Below are 21063 nucleotides of genomic sequence, written 5' to 3' on the forward strand. Positions count from 1 at the left end.
TTGCAGCCGCAGTTCTTATTTGCACTTTAGCCTTAACTGAATATGTAATTCTGGGCGTTCCTGCAGAAATTCACAAAAACAGGGTGGAGAAGCAAATGAGGGATCAAAAATATTGTAATGAGATGTACTAAAGCTGTGGGCAATTGCGACACTTACAAAGGACATGCTTTGGTGCATACATAGGAGAGATTTTCCAGTAGCTTCCTATGACTATCTTAGGTTCACCAGGTGCATACCCAGTTCTTACCCATCCATCATACAACATACATTCTACCGGGCAACTTCATTGATTGTGTTGCCATCTCCCATCTCTGTGTGCCAACAGAACTTCTTTGGCATCTGTTTCTTTCCATCATCTGCCTTTCACTATCTTTCCTTAGTGTCTACCGTCAGCTTGCTACAGAAGTGCCTGATCCAATTGCTGCCTCATTAAATGAGCGAGCTGTTGTCTGTGACTGGCCACCAGACAACGAAACTGAAACATTAACCATAAAACAATTATTACAATGAACAATTGAATTACAACCGTGATTTGAATTGATGCTTCCCATTTTGTCCCTGTAACCTGCATGCACATAGATTATGTCTGATTATCTCCATTTTAATTATATTACTAGTATTTACACTCAGTTCATACACAGGTATACCCATAGCAAATGCTAAATTTCTTACTGGTACGATTATATTTCAATGGAATGTCTTAATTATGTACTAAAATTTAACAGGTAATTCACACTTTCTCTTATACATTTCACATGTACAGATCCCTTCTTTGATATTATTTTGTGTACAGTTTCCACAAACAATTGTATTACCAATAGACATCTCAACATGACTATTATTATTATTATTATTATTATTATTATTTATTTCTTAGCAGACGCCCTTATCCAGGGCGACTTACAATTGTTACAAGATTTCACATTATACAGATATCACATTATTTTTACATACAATTACCCATTTATACAGTTGGGTTTTTACTGGAGCAATCTAGGTAAAGTACCTTGCTCAAGGGTACAACAGCAGTGTCCCCCACTGGGGATTGAACCCACAACTCTCCGGTCAAGAGTCCAGAGCCCTAACCACTACTCCACACTGCTACCATCAGTACATGTTATGTTGGCACTCCAATGTGTATTGTTTCTGGCAGATGGTGTTCACATGGCAGGTCATGTTGTGTATTTTGCAGGTACTGTTGTCGTTGCACTTCACCATTGCCAAGTAGTAGATGATCAGGAGGGTGAGGAGACATCCCACTTGATACCCCGTTGTTGGCCTGAAAAGAGAGTGTAGTATTTACTCGTTCCACCTGCTCCTTACACTTATACTGATCCATCTATACTGAGTACATTTCTTATTTTTGCATATGCAACCTTGATATTGCACTCCCCACAAGTGTCAATTACTTCATGTGGTCCCATCCAATTTGTATCCAGAATCCTACGATTTCTTCAGTAGCCACCACTGCCAAATGCCTTGTCTGTGGCAGTTACTTGTAACGCAAAGTGATATCTTTCAGTACATCTATCAGTCCAAACTTTAATTTCTTTCGCATAGGCACTTAACAACTTACCTTTTTATCACATGAATTTTCTTTTTCTGTAATGAAAAAAAAAATCAGACAGCTGCTCAGATCAGTCGCCTGTTTGACCTTTTAAAGGTTAAGAAATTCACAAAACCTCTACTGTGAGAATGCTGTTTCCCTTTTTATCGATCATTTTTTTTCTGTTGGCAAAACTATTTCTTTCATTGCTCACAATAACTACACTAAATTAGCCAGCTTGCTTATCAGTGTAACCATGGTTTCCAAGCCAGCCTCACTCCTTCATGTCCTTGTTACAAACATGAAGATTCATATAAATTTGAAACATGAAAACTAAACTCCCTATTCTTCCTTTTTTGGCAAGATGCCCAGAGCACATATAAATCAAAGCCAAGAAAGGTTAAAAAAACAAAAACAAAAACAAATGCAGGAACTGTCTATCTATCCTATAGCTGCTATCATTGCTTGGTGTGTGCAGCTCATTTTCAAATTCCTTAATCTTAGCTCTGACATGGTCAAGCTTTTCTCCTTTATTGGAACACTTTGCATAAAAACACGAATATACTTTCAGTGCATCATTAATTTACTCTTTCAAATACTCTTGACTATCAAATGTCTCAGCCATAACAACAATCTTTTCCTTCCATATTACGGTATGGTACTTGATAGTATTGCAAAGTAAATGGCAAGTGTTTGTTCATGCCAGCTTGTTTTGCTAATAAATGTATTTGTCATGTAGAAATGTAACCATTAAAATAACCACATTTGCAATATAAAAGTACATTATTGTTCCAATTAGTATTATCAATTTGTAATTTAAAGCTTACTATCCAATTCATACAACAAAAATACAATAAAACCACGTATGGCTTCACTTATAATCATTACAGAATTACCAGTACATGTCAATAACATATTTAGGTTTTCCTTAAATTGTTTTTAACAGAATTACATTTATGTATAATTATCTTTTACAGTTAGAGTGTAATGTGCACACTCTCTCTTTTTCATTGAGAGAAAGCCTCTACTTCTGTGCAGAACGGGTAAAGATTAATAGCGAAAACATTGTGGCAGTCAGAATGCAACATCCCTTTTCCACAATGTCCTTTTAACTAAAATAATATACCCTCTATTTTCCATGTAATCTGTAATCCAAATATGTATTCATGATTTATAGGTGAATCTTAAGTTCACACGTGTCATAAAATGATGATTATTATTATTATTATTAGTGTATTTAGCAGACGCCTTTATCCAAGGCGACTTACAGAGGCTAGGGTGTGTGAACTACGCATCAGGTGCAGAGTCACTTACAATTACGTCTCACCCGAAAGACGGAGCACAAGGAGGTTAAGTAACTTGCTCAGGGTCACACAATGAGTCAGTGGCTGAGGTGGGATTTGAACCAGAGACCTTCTGGTTACAAGCCCTTTTCTTTATCCACTAGACCACACAGCCTCCTAAAAGGCCTAAAACTCACACACAAACAAACAAATACTTAACATTGATTCATGAAAATATTTTTAATAAAATATCCCCGGGCATACATATCTTAGTTTGTTACAGATAACACAATCACTCCAGCAAACAGCGGTCTCTCTGTTTGCAGCTCTGTGCTGGCTCCACCCATATCTGTCTGTAACAGTGTATTCAGCTAAGCATCGGGAAAATAGCTATTTTTTCTGTATTTTGCCGTAACCTGTAACATATTTTAAACCTCCTATCAAAAAGACACAATTTCCCCCATGTTCATCAATATAATCCTGAACAAACTTTCCATTGTTGCTTTGTATATTTGTGATATTGTTCTAGTCCAAAGGTTGGCCACCCTTTGTATTTAAACACTAACACAATACAAACAATGTGTTTATTACTTTTTATTTGACTCCATATTTCTTTTTCTAGATGGTTCTAAGAAAACAAAAATATATATACTTTTATGTGACTCAGTTAGTAAAAGATCTGTATCTTTTTGTTTTGGACATATGCATGTTAAGTGGACATACCTGGGCTTATATTCAGTTGCTGTTTTTCTTAATTGATCAATTTATTCTCCTGATATACTGGAGCTTATATTCAATCACTCCTTATAGTCATGATAGCTAGTCTAAGGTATTGTCTCAATGCCCCGATCAGCAGGATATTACACTGTACCAAGCCTTTCTTAACTATCAGTCCTTCACATGCAATGTCAGGTATGGGTCCACGTGGGGGCTCATGTAGGCTTGGTGATCAGTCTAGAGTCACGCCTCCCTCTTCCTGGTTACTTGTCACTAATGCCATGAACAAACAACCCCTACTGTGACATTTGCACTGTTTATCTAGTGTTTCCTCTGTGTTACCTAACACAACACAGATTTGTTTAGTCACTGCTGTCTCTAAACATGCTATTATCCTCAGAACAGTACTTAACCAGCACAGAGAGAAAAAACGTTCTCTTCTACTTCCCCTGTTTTTCTTTTCGACTGTCTTTTTCACTAGTCTGCCTTTTTTGCTGACTTGTTTTTACATGAGTTCTTTCCCTGCCAAAAAATTATATAATGTAAGACAGCAGGGAGGGGGTTAAATCCTCCCTGCAGAAAAACATGTGCGTAGGCACATTTTTGGTTTAATTGTTTTGTTAATTGTTTTATTGTTAATTATCACCTGCACCTGGCTATGATTGTAAATTAGAGCCAGGTGCAGGGTATATAAGGAGAGCAGTTAGTCTGTCCATGGCTGGCTGTGTGTGTGTGTGTGTGTGTGTGTGTGTGTGTGTGTGTGTGTGTGTGTGTGTGTGTGTGTGTGTGTGTGTGTGTGTGTGTGTGTGTGTGTGTGTGTGTGTGTGTGTGTGTGTGTGTGTGTGTGTGTGTGTGTGTGTGTGTGTGTGTGTGTGTGTGTGTGAGTGAGAGAGAGTGAGAGAGAGAGTGTGAGTGAGTGTGAGTGAGTGAGAGAGAGAGTGTACGAGTGAGTGAGTGTACACAGCCGTAATCAAAAAGGAAAAGGTAGTGTAAAACCTTTTGGTGTGATCTGCGTGAAAACAGTGTGTGTTGTTTTGTTTATTTGGCTGCAGGTAAACAGCTTAGCTGTCCTGTTTTTTAGTTTAGGTTCCTGTTCTGTTTAGTTAGTGCTCATAAAAAAGCTAGGTGTTTGTTTTGTTTATTTTGTTTTTGTGTTGTTTATTAAAAATAGCGTAACCGTGCTTTAAAGATCCATTTCTGGTGTCCTGGGTCAGTGTTTTTAAAGGGGCAACGAATGTGAGTGGTGCAGTTTTTATCACAATAACTACTGTATGTTTCTGTGATGGCAGACCCAAGCATTGTGTTTCACTATTGCAAAAACAAAGCATATTGTAGCAAACAAATGTGAGTAACTTACCCTCAAATTTTAACACTGAGTAATATTTTCAGGGGTAAAATGCAACATTACCTTGAAGTCATGAGTAATCTCGATAAATACTGTACAATCTTTAATGGTAATGGGGTAGGCATTAAAAAAGAGCCTTCCATTTTAACAGCAATGTTACTTTGAACTACTGTACAACCACGCGTGTCTTCTACAAGGTTCTTTATCAGCTCTGCAAATTAATTATGTTACTTGAATTAACATTAAATTCTTAAACCCAGTGAACATGTTAACACTTCAGTATAAAGCCATACAGATAAAATAAGAAATGCATTAATAAGTTATAAAACAGTTTGTTTAATTTTACTGACACCTTTTTTTAGTGGTTGCATCTGACGATGGTTCCAGTTGGATTTGTAGTTGGACTGGGGTGTTTACGTTTCAACCTATGTATCTTCTAATTTTTCTTATTCTTACTGTGATTGGCTGCAAAGACAACAGGGCTTGCCAGAGATTGGATAATGTTTGTCGGGTTGATTTTTCTTGTGTAGTTTCCTAGGAACTGAACACATTGTATTTTGGGAGATGTAGTTGTTAGTGGAAGTTTTAGGGGAGGCAGACAAGCTGTGCCGCAAAATTGCTATGCGTATTTTTACGCATTAAATAAAAACTGAATTAATATTCAAATTAAAAAAATGGACCGCTGCTTAGAAATAATAAAACATACTAATTTTACATTCAGTAAATTTCTAATCGGCTAATACTCACAGTAACTTAAGTGGTAGGTCCTCAAGGGGCTTGAGAGACAGATATGCATCAGTCAAAACAGAATGCTAATATTAATATGAGTAATGTTCATCTTGGAGAACAAATACCAACACAAATAGTGCTTAAATACTGTGTGCTTTCCCTGAGTCAGGAGTACGCTACAGAATAACACAAATACACATTAACTTGTACGTGTTTTTAAAAAGCATTATAGTATGTTTTACCGGTAATGTTTTTAATTGGCTTAGAAAACCTACTTAACAAAAATTGGCTTTGTAGTACTGGTACTCATTGATTTTTTTTCTTTGTGTTTGTGAAGTGCGATTTTTCTAAACTTGAACCATAAGGAATTAAAATTGCATCTAAATTGTGTATTTAAAAAACATATTAATGACGATTATTGGCCATAGAGATGGGAAAGATTGACGCTTGCAAAACAGGTGACAGCAGCGAACGCATGCAGTTTCGCTTCATTTTACACTTCTAATACTGTTTAATTCATGTCGTTTGCTATATCTGCTACTTACTATCACAGCAACACCTACTGTACCCTCGCTCACCACACTCCCAGAAGAACTATGTTGTCTCAAAAATTGACAGCATTTCCAATGTGAATGCAAGTAAAAACACAGATTGGCATATGACTTGGCGGGCCAGTCACAATGTTCTAGCGGTCCAGATTTGGATCGCGGTCCGCCTATTGGCTACCCCTGATGTACAGTATTCTAAACAATGAATGCTATGCTGGACACTGACGCTTTGACACTATACGCTTGATGTGAAAGTACCTTTATTCTAATCTACCTACTCGATGAATGTGCTGCTTACACAACCGGACGGACATCCACTGCGCATATGAAGGATGTAACTCACACATTTACTACAAATTTTAGCCTGTCTTCAGTGGGGTCTTGCAAGCAACATTAAACTGCTTCACAAGCAACATGTGGCTTGCGAGCTCTGGGTAGGACACTCCTGAAATAAGCGATCAACTTGGCAAAGCAACGTACAATATGTTACTGACAGCAAGTAGCCTACTGAAGTAATGAAAAAAATATACTTTTACCATCTCAGCCAGTTATTTAGTAAAAATAGTAGTGAACTACAGACTATATAATGATAACAGCATCATTTGCTACTGTGAGGGGAATAGCGATTTTATGTTTACAGTTTACTAAATAGGATACAGGAAGTCTGCTTCTCAGGAGCGACGTATAAAATACTGACCGTCCTGTCCAATTTTTGGTTAATTCAACAACGGTACTGCACGGCAGATAGAAATAAAAACGCTCTAGATTTGATTTGAGCGGCTGTGGTCTGTGCAGTACCATTCAGTAACATTGCCAGCGATATTGGTGATAAAATGCTGTCTGATAGCTGACGTGTATGTGTGTCCTGGCCTTTACTCTATTTTATGCATAAGCTGATTCCATTTTGTTAAACATACTGCTTACCTTTATTTAAACCTAGTGATTGTCTTCATAAAGTATCGGTAGTTAGTTAATAAGTTATTGAGCAGCACATACTGTTCATTTCATATAGATTGTTGTTATTACAGTGCACTCAGTTTATAAGAGTCACTGATATAAGAATCAACCGCATATAGTGATCAAAACCACTGGACCAAAATCATTCCTATACTATCCATACTAAAATAATCAGCTTGTAAGAACCAAGCAATCCGCTTATAAGAATAATTTCAGGGCAAACTGACTACATGTAATACGGTACTTGATCAAGTGCAATGACGTGTACAGCCAATAAAGCTGTTTTTGAATTTGATCACATCTCGTGTGATAAGGCACATATGCAGCGTGGATCGTGCAATGATGCAGGAAACACTGCATTGTTTGTTATCAAACGTGACTGTGCCTCTGCATTGTGCAGGTATGATTTTTATTGTTCTGTTTGTTTTAATAAAGTGAATACACATTCATTGAATACCTACTGAGTACAGCAGTGTTATTGTATGATATGCATGTAGAGGGAGTGGGATTGCAGTGCGGCGCTGTAAGGAGGAGGAGGAGGGGAGCGGATTGCAGTGCTTTGCATCTCCGCTTAATGAAAAACTGAGATTTGCATCACAACAGAAAATAAGTAAGCCACAGATGCTTAAATGCAGTGGTAGTCCTGACAGTGAAATACTGTACTGCAATGTCATTTTAATTCAAAGGCCATTACACGTATTATTATTATTCATTTCTTAGCAGATGCCCTTATCCAGGACGATTTACAATTGTTACAAGATATCATATTACTTTTACATACAATTACATTATTTTTACATACAGTTGGGTTTTTACTGGAGCAATCTAGGTAAAGTACCTTGCTCAAGGGTACAGCAGCAGTGTCCCCCCTACCTGGGATTGAACACAAGACCCTCCGGTCAAGAGTCCAGAGCCCTAACCACTACTCCACACTGCTGCCCCATGTAACACGCACAACAGTTAAACTAGGCACCCTCACGAGACGATCGCTTCTCAAGTATACTGTAGTAAGGTTTCTGCAGCCTTGAGTGAACAGAATCGTGATCATATAACAAGCTGCTCACCCACGAGGACCTGTTTTGATGTATTTTCCTCAGTGATTGAGCACCATTTACATCTGTATACTGTATTTAAACTGCTGATGGCACGCTCTGATAGGATGGACGTAGTGGTGACGTCAGGCCAGAGTGCAGGAAGAAAAATACTGACAGATAGGTACTGCAGGCAAAAGGATGCTGCGGCGCTGTTTATTTGACAACAAAAATAAATATTTAAACAAAAAAGACTTTGCTCACAGAGTGAAATAAAAAAGATAAACAGATAAAACAAATCACGAACACAAAACTAAACAATACCGGTCAGGCTGGGCAGTAGCCTTCACTGATCCTGTATTTTACTTTTCTTCTCTCTTCTCCACTCTCGTTCTCCACTTCCATCATTTTCCACCGTACACTACACTAAGATGTGACAGTGAACATGGAACATTAATACATATGTTTTGGGAATGCAGCAAATTACAGGGGTTCTAGTCAAATACAATATGTCCTTGTGTTCATTTGTGAAATGTTAAACTGATTGTATGCCTAAATCCATTCATAATAAATACTCTCTTGCAGTTGTAATTTTTGTCCTCATCATTGAAAGTCGCTGTGGGCTAAATCATTGCGCCTGTTAACCAGATAATTAAAAAAAGCTTGGTTACATGTGTTGACCGTGTTTACTGGAGTGAACATAAATAACTTTGCTTACTGGTTAGTATAATACAGTATCAAGCCTACCATACAGAAATTGAGTTATCACATATGACAAGCTACACAGTGTTGTCCAGTGTTTGGTTCTGCATGACCATTTACATCGAAGTTGCAATTTTGTGCATCATGATGTAACAGTTCTCTAACCCATACAACTATTCCATAAAGGAGCCAGCCAGTGGCAATTTTTGTATGTGTGATGAACTGTCACTCTTGTACGAGTCCAAATCATGTCTTTCAAGGTTTATGATAAAGTTAAATACAGCCGAACTAAAAGTAAATATTTATATACTCCATCATCTTTGTTTTTTTTATTGTATCTGATCATTTTGGCATCACAGTAAAATAGTTACTATTTTTTTTTTATTTGATTATTTTGGATTGAGCTACACAAAAAAAAGTGTGGTGAACATAGTATGTATATTGCACAAAAATCCATATTGTAGAGCATTTGTATGAATTTATAAATTCCCTGTTCTCTAATTTGCAGATCACCAATGAGATTGTCCGGCAGATGATGGAGCAAAGGGGTTTCTATAACCTTGACAAGCCGGGTGAGTTCACCAGCATCGTAGATATCCAGTTTGCAGCGGCGATGATTCATCCAGGCGGCGGCAGGAATGACATCCCTCAGCGCCTGAAGCGCCAGTTCACTGTCTATAACTGCACCCTGCCTTCCAACTCCTCCATCGACAAGATATTCTGCACAGTGGCCACGGGCTATTTCTGTGAGCAACGAGGCTTTCCACAAGAGGTCTGCAAACTGGCTGCCGCACTCGTGCCTACGACTCGCAAATTGTGGCAGGCAACGAAGATTAAGGTAAAGTTCAAAGGCAGACCTTCTTCTAAGTTCAGGCTTCAGACCTTATACAAGTTTAAAACACAGGAAAGTGGATTACGGCACAACAGAAGTATGGTAAAGCATAGGTGAGCTACTGTAAAGAAAAAAAAAGTGGGATCAACTATGATAACCTGTGGAAAATGTGTAGTAAAACCCTGGGAAAAGCATAGAAAACTGCTAAATTGCTGTGGAAGTGTACCATTGGAAACTTTTATTAAAGTGCAGAGATAGTGGTGTTTGGATGAGAATGCAGCTCTTTCATAGATGTGTATCATACTAATGTGCCTTGATTTATGGCAAGCCAAATTATCATTTAGAGATCTCAAAATAATGTGTAGATCTCTCTAAATATTTAAAGATATCTCTAAATCATTTTAAAATATCTAAAATACATTTAGAGATCTCTGAAAAAGATTTCCAGATATCTTTAAGTGGAGCTTTGAGATATCTAAAATGCATTTTCAGATATCATTAAATCATTTTAAGATATCTCAAAATGTTTTTGAGATATCTTTAAATAATTTTCAGATATCTGAAACTCAATTTAATATATCACAAAATGGCTTCCTGTTCATTTAGAGCAGGGGTTCCCAAACTTTATTTGCTGCGCCCCCCTTGAGAGATTTTGTTTGTCCTGTGCCCCCCTTCAGAGATGTTGTTTGTCCTGTGCCCCCCCTTCTAGTAAACAGTACAATATTTAGAAAAATATGATTTTAACATTGTATCGTTGCATGTAAAATGAAAGCAGGCTCTACACAGGCAGTAGTTCTGTGCTCGAATTCAGCAGTTTATTAGCACAGGACAAATAAACAATTAAGGACCACGCCAAAGCAAAACAAAATAAATAAAACCTAATTCTCTGTGCTGAATTCCAGTCTACCTCTCACTCTGACTCAGGCAGCCTACAGCTCTGTCACTCACTGTTAGGTTTCGTCTTGTCCACTCACAACTCGCTCTCCAACTTGTGCTTGCTCAGGCATGCACTCCTATTTATCTCTTGGCATTAAACCGCAGCCTCCATCCACCTTCACCAATCCTGGGCATGCCATTCAGACCCCAATCTCCGCCTGCATTCTAGTGGTACAAATGCATGTCCAGGATTGGTGAACACGGAACACCCCACCCCCCGCTATCTGGTGGCATGACAAAGTTTAACATTATGCAGTACAGAAACATAAAAGACAAACAAACGGGACAGTCAATAAGTCCAGTCAATAAGGGTTGTTACACTATTGTAGCATTGAGCGTGCTGTAGGTTCTACCAGGATACAGTGCAGCTGGGACAGCGGCAAAGGTGCAACATTTAAATAAGTGACTATTTTTAAGATGGATTGTATTGACATCAATACAGTCACTTAATCCAAGTTCTACACAATGTATTCTTTACTCTTGGGATATTTTTCTATTTTAACGTGTTATGTGTTGTAAGGTCTTGCTGTAAAATAAAGGCACACACAGCGGCCACGCCCTCCTGCTGCTATGCTCTCTCTACCTGCGTTCTGAGCAATATAATGGCTTTTATTACTTTTTTTAAAAACTAACAAATATCTGAATGAATATTTAAATTATGAGCAAATATCCGAACATGAAAATCCTGTGTTCATCCCAGCACTAATTAAAACCCGCCGTGAACCCACTGCACTTTCAAATGAAGGAGGGCTGAGCGATACAGTCGCTGAGCTACGATAGGTCTGAAATGACACAAGCTCTGTAGGCAGGGATTGGTCAGATTTAACAGGCAGTTGGTCAGATTAAACATGATCCCTGCCTGGGTAGTTTATTGAGTCAATCATCCTGGAGGCCCACTGAGTCTGCCGTTTACCGCAGAGCTTTTACAATCGCCAGGAAGTCAGAAAATGTTTTTTTCCAGTCAGGTATTGGAGCTCTCCTAATAACCTTGTCAGGCCCCCCACAGTTTGAAAACCTCTGATTTAGAAATCTCTCGAAATAACTTCCTTTTCATTTAGAGATCTCTAAATGTAAGCCTTTAGGCAAGGTTCGGAGGACAGGAGCAGGGGTTCCAGCTATACCCTATTAAACAACTAGAACATTCAATTGATACATTAACACCCTATACGTTAATCACTTAACTCAGCTATTTAAAGCCTAAACACAAGCACTTCCTTGTCTAAAGCGTTTCAGTTCTTGAACAGGACACAGCAAGACCTCTTTTTTTATTATGGAATAGCAAAAACGGACAAGCCTGCTACCATGGCTACCAGCCGGATCCTTACCTTCTCAACCCCCTCAACTGCAGCCATCCAGCCAGCAATCCACCACCCAGCACAGCAACTTCGCAGATCCAAGTGCCACATCTCAGCCCCGCAACTGCTTCATTACAAGGACTGGCGATAACAGAAATCCTGAAATATCTATTTAAAAAAGGTATAACCATTCCAGCAGGAAGCGATCGACTGGCATTATTTCATATACTCTGCATTCCAGCATACAGTGAAACGCTTCAACTATCAAGCCCAACGCAACCCAATCCCATTTACAGTCTGCACCAGGAGACATTCGAAGACAAACTGGATAATCAGGTAGCAACTCTAGCTACAGCCGCCATTATCCCTGCCTCTGCAACTCCCACCCCAGCCATTCCCACTTCAGGTTTCTCAGCCCCGGTCCTCACAGCTGACAATTTATTATTATTATTATTATTATTATTATTTGTTTATTTAGCAGACACCTTTATCCAAGGCGACTTACAGGAGACTAGGGTGTGTGAACTATGCATCAGCTGCAGAGTCACTTACAACTACGTCTCACCCGAAAGACAGAGCACAAGGAGGTTAAGTGACTTGCTCAGGGTCACACAATGAGTCAGTGGCTGAGGTGGGATTTGAACAAGGGACCTCCTAGTTACAAGCCCTTTTCTTTAACCACTGGACCACACAACCTCATATATCCCACATACAATCCCACATACAACCTGGCTGCAGCAACAGCATCAGGATCACAAACAGCTAACACCACTCGATGCCACTGCTTGTCTCCAGCACTTTGCCGCAGCATTATAAAAGGTAAAGACATAAATCTAATTTCCATTATGATAACCACATCAGAATTCTTAGATCGCAGGGTTGTTGACTGTAGAGATTTATCAGTAATATTAAAATCCAGGAATCTACGCCTCTTAAAAAATCTTACTTTCGGGGAATATGCGATGGCTTTTTCAGTTTACCAGGATGCCCTGTGCTCTGTTTACCCTCATCACCAGAACGAATTGGACCAATATATGTTTCACATTATGAAACTGTCAGCAAGATATGGAGGCACCATGTTTTACGATAGAAGCAAAAGCTGCTTCTATCCTTACAACAGATAACAACATTGATTGGTCCTGTCCAGATCCAGACCTGTTTAACAGGATTTTCAGCGGTATGCGAGCCAACGCCTGCAGAGTTTGCGCCTCCACTGCCTATTCCACATCACTGTGTCCAAAAGCAGCCTCAGCATCAACCTCATACCATCAAGACCGCCGCACCATCCCTCCTCGTTTCAACACCAGAATCTCAGCTCCTAACCCAATGCACAGCTCTACTCCACCAGACTACGCAACAGCCACGGACAAATACGGACGCAACATTAATTTTTCAGGCAACAGGCATATCTGCAATCATTTTAATAATACAACCTGTCTATCTAGAGCAGGGGTCTCCAACCCTGGTTCTGGGGAGCCCCTATCCAGCAGGTTTTATAGGTGCCTTTACGTCATCAGTGGCTAAAGATCTGGAACACCTGTTAATCGTGACTAATTAAGCCAATAATTGATTCAATTAAGTAACTGAGAGATTGGTTGAAATGAAAACCAGCAGCCACAGTAGCTCACCAGAACCAGGGTTGGAGACCCCTGATCTAGAGCATGTAGGTACCTCCATATCTACAGCTTCTGCGGCGACGCACATTAAAAAAATCATTTGTCCCATAAACCGGAAATGACAATCGCTTTCTTTTCTCTCCAGCATCTCTCCTGCAAGTATCCACCCCAATTAATGTGGCAGCTTTACCCAAAGCCCTCCATCACCATCCAGATAAGCAATTTGTTTCCTACCTCATCGACAGCCTCCAAAATGGATTTTCCACTGTCTTATCTACCATTCCCTCTTCATCTTTCATCTGTGACAACCTTTGCTCCGCAACCAGCAAATTTGAAATAACCAGCTTCCTAATTCAAGCAGAAATTGACAAAGGATTCATGGTCGGTCCATTCTCTCCACCTCCTTTTCCCAGCTACAAAATCGACCCAGTAGGCATAGCTCCTCGCAAGGTCTCAGGAAAAAAGAGGCTGATTATTGACCTTTCAGCCCCCTGAGGGAAGTTCACAAGCAGCATTAATTCATTGATCTCTCACAAACAATGTTCTCTTTAATACATCACAATCGCTGATGCCATCAAAAGTATCAAGATGGCAGGCCACGGATCTTGGCTAGCAAAAGCTGACATTACAGATGTATACTAAACTGGAACGCATCCACCTACTCATCAATAGCTTCCAAATCTCTACAACAATTAGGAAATGAGATCTGCTGTCTCTTCACGGCCATTTCAACTATGCCATCCGAATCATTCCGCAGGGCAGAACCTTCATTTCTTGCCTTCTAGCTCTCTCAACTACAGTAAAAAAACCTACATTCCTATATCAACATGTGACAGGTGCAAGTGGTGTGGTGAACAAAGTGAAGGTCCAAACAGTGTTAAACTCCCAAAAATGTCTGTGTTTATTTAAACAACAAAAAGGACCGCCCTTCTACCAGCAATGGTATCGGGGGGAAACATGGCTGGCTTGCAGGCCAAAACCAAAACAATAATAACAATCAGTAATTCCCCAATCCACAGTCCTGTGCATGAAAGCGTGCTCTTCAATCCGCAGGGTGGTGGTGGGTGGTGGTGTCAGTGCTCCGTTATTTGGGTGAGGGCAGTGCTCCGTTATTTGGGCTGGCTCCGTGGCTACAGCCCCTGGCTCCTTACTCCTCCTCCACAAAACAAAAAGGCACGTAACAAAACAAACAAAACACTCCGTTGGTTATGTTCTCAGCGCAAGGCGGTGTACTGACGTAGCTGCTTCCCTGTTGTACCCACAAACTCCTCCCTCCAATCAACCAGTCGCCATGGTTTCTCCAATAGAGGGCAGTCCTGCAGCTGATTGCAATGGAGTCTTTCTACGAGCAACTACGTGCACCCCCTCATATGGTCACCTTCCGGTTTCCACCTACCGTCAAGGCGGCCCATCTAGGAGGCAGCATACCACCATCCTTACACAGCGCCCTTTCTGGTCGGGAGGGAGATTTATAAAATTGATCATTTCTCTCTTTATCACACAACATTTCCAATGAATCAAGAAAGGACATAAAAATGTGGTCAACACTGATCCATTTTCAGCTCCACACGATATATCTTTGTTCACTGATGCTTCAGTCATAGAATTTTGAAGGCTATCTAGGATCTGAATGGTTTTCAAGCAGAAGGCCCTCCGAGATACACGATTTATCTCCCCACCTTAAAGCCTCAGCTCTACTAGAGATATACCCAATCGTAGCAACCGCACATATCTGTGGTCACCAGTGGTCAAGGAAGTCAATTTTATTCTAGAGCAACAATTAAGACTTGCATCTCCTGCATCCAATACCATTATCGCCTCATGTCCGTACCATCTCTGACCCTATTATCGATCCCAGCAATCCAGCTGACCCTTAGAGGTATAGCAAAAGCTTCAGCCCGTTTCCACATCTCGGCTACCTATATCATCAGACCGTCTCCTCTCGCTGATTCTGATCCTCCAGAAAGGTTGTTTTTTCCCTTTCGAAGATATACTGATGGAAACCCTATGCCTTACCGCCTTCTTCGGATTCTTGAGACGTGCCGAATTTTTAGTTCCATCAGTCTCCAGCTTCCTTCCCTTGGCATCCGTTCCAGTGATAGTAGCCTAGTACCTGACTCCCACTTCATCATCTTCCTTCGCACCTCCAAAATGGATCAGTTGCGCCAAGGACAATTCATCCAACTTTCCAAACTTAAATCCACGATATGCCTGTATACATCCATGTCAAGATACATCTCCCGGAAGAAACCTTTCCTCCCATCGGATCCTCTATTCATCGACAATTCACGCTCAGTGGTAACCAGGCACTGGTTCTGAACCCACCTAGTCCCGCTCATCTCTTGAGCAAGGCTACTGCCTCAATTCTATACCCCCCACTCTTTCAGGATCGGATCAGCCACTTCAGCAGCTAAAGTTAACGTCAACCAACATCTTATAAAGAACATGGGGCGCTGGACATCATCAGCAGTAGAGGGCTACAATTGTTCATCAGTCTCCGACACAACCGCAGCCCAACAAAGAATAGTTAGCATGCCCGGAGTGGGGGCTATCTGACCACCTGGACCAGAGGTTTCATCCTAACAAAGAGTTTTTCCTCTCCACTGAACGGCAGGTATAAAATCACTAGTCAAATTTAACTAACTACTCTGTTTGTCTTGTATGTTTTTCATTCTCGTATACGTGATGCGTGTCACGTCTTTGTTCATCCCACGGGTGTGGGGTTCTGCAGGGAGCCGAGGGTCCATCTTTTTGGTGCCTCTTCCCAGCAAGGCTCCAGCACGACGAGACCGTTCTTCCCTATTCTATGATATCCCACGGGGCTGCTCAGCAGAAGCATTCCAAGCCTTGAATATTCTGCTGTTAAGTGTAAACGGACGAAACTCTCTACATAGCCCCTGCTGTCGCCCCATGAAATAATTTAGAGATATCTCGAAATAACTTCCTGTTCATTACAAAATTTATAAGTAAAACTCACTGAAAAGTATTATTCTTCAGCATTACCTTCTACCCCTTTCTTTAGTTCTCTCATATTCTTCCTTGATATCTTTAAGTAACCCAAGAAAAAAGTTCCCCATTGTGCATGACATGCAGTCACAGCCTTTGAGATCTCCCAGGAAGCTCTTGTAAACAAGATCATTCATAATCAAAAGTAATCAAAAGGATTGTCATCCTCTAGTATTGATAAGGTATGTTTCCCACATGGGAAGCAACTATGATTTTGATATATATGTCATTCGCAGTGACCTACCATTGCCCTGCCCATGCTGGAATACCTTTTAGGTCAGAAACACTTTTGCTAGCTACAACACAGTACCTTGTGTAACATGTAAGCAGTAACCCAGGCCTGGGTGCATTGTAAAGTACAAGGCCATAGACTGAGTTCCTTCAATCACCCAGAAGTGTAGTAAGATATGTCTTAACGCACACCTTGGAGTGGGTTTTTGCACTTATAAAATGGCTCTATGTCTATTTTATAAAAAGAAAATTAAAAAAAAAAACACATTTAAAGCCTTAAATGACGTTTTATGTAATGTATCCTTCTGCCAGTTACTGTAGTTACTATACTATTTAGTTCCTATACTATAAGTATAGTTGCTATACTGTAAGCTACATAGTTCTAATACATTTTTAAAATAGATTTTCAAGGTTATTTTAAAGGTTTGATTTTACATGTTTTATACACTTTGGTAAGTAAAGTTTGAAATCACTGTTTTCCTAGGAAAATAATTGTGCTCTGCACCTTTATTTCTTAATTCTCCAAATGTGCTCCCTGCATCTCTTCTCAACACTTGTTTAACTTCTCCAGATATGTCACTCATATCGTTCAACCTGAATAAAACTGCTCACTGCATTATAATTGGGACTACAGGTTTTATTTTTTATCACATGATGTCCCTTTAAACTCATTTTGAGGCAATTCTGTTTCCTAATTAAACTAATTAATTAAAATCCTAATTAAAGAAAAAGTTGTTAATTACAAAACAATGTCACTTGTTTTTACCTTCATATCTTGACTGAGCCTGATTCTGCTTCGCTTAATTTTTCCTTTCAAACAGACGTGACAAATGACATTAATTGCTCATTGCTGATACTAATTGCATTCCATTCTGCAGTCGCCTAGTTTATAGTTGTGCTTTTGTTATTTTTACTTGTTTAACAGAGTTGTCCTGACAGATTTTCTTTTCGGCATAAAATACCCAGTACAGAGTGTACACTGATAGCAAGTCCATCATTTAAAATCTCCTTGATTTGTAACAAAGAAAACAATAATCTTAAATCCAGTCTTTAATTAGTATTTTTCTCTTTATTAGTATTCAGGGACAGTTTAACAACTATGAATTAAAATTTAAAGGTAGGTAAAGATTTGGAAAATAAAAACTGAAAAGTTAAAGCCCTAATTATAATACACACTGATAACTACAATTACCATAATATATTTAACTTTTTATACCATATTCTTGAAAATATACAGTCCCTTCGTTGTTACTATCCGACGCAACGGACCTCCGTCCCGATTTCAGATCCTGCAGACCAGCAGAATTTGGTGTGTTAGCCTGAGCTTTACAGGAACTAGGAGATTGAGATAAATCCATGGAAATTGATTATCATTGACATTTACATATAGTAACTATGTGGCCTGAAGTCCTTAAGTGCCAGTATGGCGTTTTCTTTTTTTTTTTTTTAAGCTGTTGACCCAGACGTGCTTTGATCTTCAGAAGTAATTCACCCCTAGCCGTGCATAAGACCATTATTACTGCATGGTCATGGGATCTTGTTCAACCAATCATGCTGTTTAATTTACCCATGCCATTTTATAATACCAATGAAATGCTACTTACAAAATTAATATGAACTACTTTCACAAAGAACCTCCGTTTACAGCCAATAACCATTAACTAGGTCTTTCACTGATAAGCCAACAAACCATACTGTGCCATTATAGCTGTATTATTTTAAAGGGTTTTTGTTTTATTTTTACTAAAATATATTGTATGTACCCATTCAATCAATCCTGCTTTAGCAGCACAAACAAGGAAGAGGTCCAGTACAGTGACACACTGTTTTCAGGCAGTATCAATTACTCTGTGACCCTGTGCAGAAGCTGGTTCACCTTTCTGTGCTTTAGCCCTGCCCAGCTGTTAATGTGTAGCTCTTGATGGAAACAAAATGTGACTTCTCAGCAGGGTTATTCTTGGCAAACAAAAAAAGGATTCATGTCTGGACAAATGGATCTGGAAAAGTTCCTGGACTACCCCTAGACCCATGGAATCTCACTTTAGATTACCAGCTTGGCATGTGGTTCTTTTCTAAACTATTTCATAGAAAAGAACCACATTAGTAGATAAGATTAAATATCAATCTGCCCATTGAAGCTTAAATAGAACTCCTTAACCCTTGGATTCACTGAGACAGCTTATGTCGCTGAGTAGTTTTATATTCTCTGAGCTTCAGGTCACAGTGCACTGCATTTTTCTTGACTTTCATGATCCAGTTATCTGAAAAACCTTTCAGTCGAGAACTTTATTTTTTTCACTTTACTTATCATGCCAAGTACTTCCACCAAGTTCTGTTACTATAGTTAAATAAAGCATATTGATTTATTTAAATACATGTATACAGGACAGGTCTTGTGGCGGAGTGTCCCGCCTCTTTGTTTGTTATTTATTTATATTATGATTTATGTTTTATATTACGGCGAAGCACTGCGTATTTGTTATTGTTTTATATTTTAAAAACCTTGTGAGGATGCGTGACTGATCAGCTACTGATTATTTAACTAGCTGACAGTCACGCATCCTTATTAAACTCGTGCAGACTATGGCCGGGGGTAATAAGATAATTAACAGGTAGTTAACCCCTCGGCCAGAATATAAAAGCCGGCGGAGAGTGTCAGAGGCAAGACTGGTTTTGGAGAGAGAGAAACAATTGCTATATATAAGTATACTTGTTTCCGTTATTGTTTGTTTATTTGTTTGGCCAATGTGCCCTTTTGTTTAGTGTTTGGTGTTTTGTTTAAATCTTTTGTTTTATTATTTAATAAAATAGCTGAGCGCCGTAGCACTCAGTTTCACCACCATTACCTGTTTTGGTTTCTGTTTCTGGTCCGTGACGTCACCACCCACACGCCACTCAACAACAGCTCGGTCAGTCTACTGAGAACTCATAGTATGTTCAGCAGCCGCTTCAGGCTGAATTAAAACTACTCTAGTTTTGACACTTCCAGCAGGTATCCCATACCATCAAACAGAGACTGACAAAATGGGGGAAACAAGCCAAAAATTGGAAAACTTCAAACTTGAAAAACACATTTGCCTTTGCACATGTTCTTTTTTTTACGAATAAATTAAATCGTATCAAATTAATTTTACAAAATAAATTATTCCACTGTAATACAGTGCGGGTAGCACACGGAGGACACAGACAATAAATATTCATATATCGATTTCAGATTTATATATATATATATATATATATATATATATATATATATATATATATATATATATATATATTGTGACAAAGTTAGTCCTTCTTTGCGTACTTTGTTCACAAGTATGAGCGGGGACAACACAATAGACACAACAAGTGTAAGTTTATTTTAAACAGGATGTTACCTGCGTGTTTATTTTCAAGGGAAGTCCAATAATCAGAGTTGTAATGTTAATCCAGAGTGTGCCAACAATCAGGTAGTCATCCAAAATAGGGTCAAGAAAGCCAACAGGGTTATCCAAACAGTCCAGGGTCATACACAATATAGCAATCCAGAAATCAATAGAACACACAGAAATCTTCTCAACACACAGCACCAAACTCCTTCTACTCCCCTCTCGCTATGGTGCTGTCAGTTTGCTCCTTTTATAGGGCTGGTCATTACCCTTGATCACCTGCAGGTGTGCTGACATACCTTAATTACCTGGTAAGGATCCTGGGTAGTGTAGTTTGTGGTGGGCGACCATTTTGGAAACTGTAGTCCTATTGGGACCTCCATTTTGTGAACGGACAAAGTCCTAACAAAATCTCTGCCCTCACATATCTCCCATTCAGGACCATGCCCTGAGGTTTATCACATATCCTCCCCCCCAGCATCGACCCCACGGGTCGAGCGACAGCAGCAAAAAAAGAATGGACACGGGATAATCCATCTGCATTTCCCATGTCTTTCCCTGCCCTATGTTTGAGTGTAAAAGTGTAAGGCTGCAAACTCAAAAACCACCTCATCACCCTGGCATTTTTGTCCTTGGACCTGTGCATCCAGGTAAGGGGGGCATGGTCACTGATTAGGGTAAATTGACGGCCTAGCAAGTAATACCGTAAGCTCTCCAAAGCCCATTTGACCGCTAGGCATTCTTTTTCAACAATTGCGTAGTTCTTTTCGCGGGGTTCCAGCTTCCGGCTTAAGAAGAGAACGGGATGTTCAACCCCCTCTATCTCCTGAGACAGTACGGCCCCTAGCCCCACCTCAGAGGCGTCTGTCTGTAATATAAACTCTTTTCCAAAATCAGGGACAACCAAGACTGGATCAC

General features: G+C 39.6%; 1 protein-coding gene across 2 annotated transcripts in view; it reads left to right on the top strand.

Moving 5' to 3' along the window:
• The window catches only part of dnah5l (dynein, axonemal, heavy chain 5 like), a 278602-nt gene that overhangs the window by 142539 nt on the left and 115000 nt on the right, over positions 1-21063 (top strand). For both annotated transcript variants that reach the window (XM_033992608.3, XM_033992607.3), the window contains exon 53: positions 9367-9696. In XM_033992608.3, coding sequence (XP_033848499.1) covers positions 9367-9696 — 330 coding nt within the window. The remainder of the gene's footprint in view (positions 1-9366; positions 9697-21063) is intronic.

This window comes from Acipenser ruthenus, chromosome 3, assembly GCF_902713425.1.
Source record: "Acipenser ruthenus chromosome 3, fAciRut3.2 maternal haplotype, whole genome shotgun sequence".
Lineage (NCBI taxonomy): Eukaryota > Metazoa > Chordata > Actinopteri > Acipenseriformes > Acipenseridae > Acipenser > Acipenser ruthenus.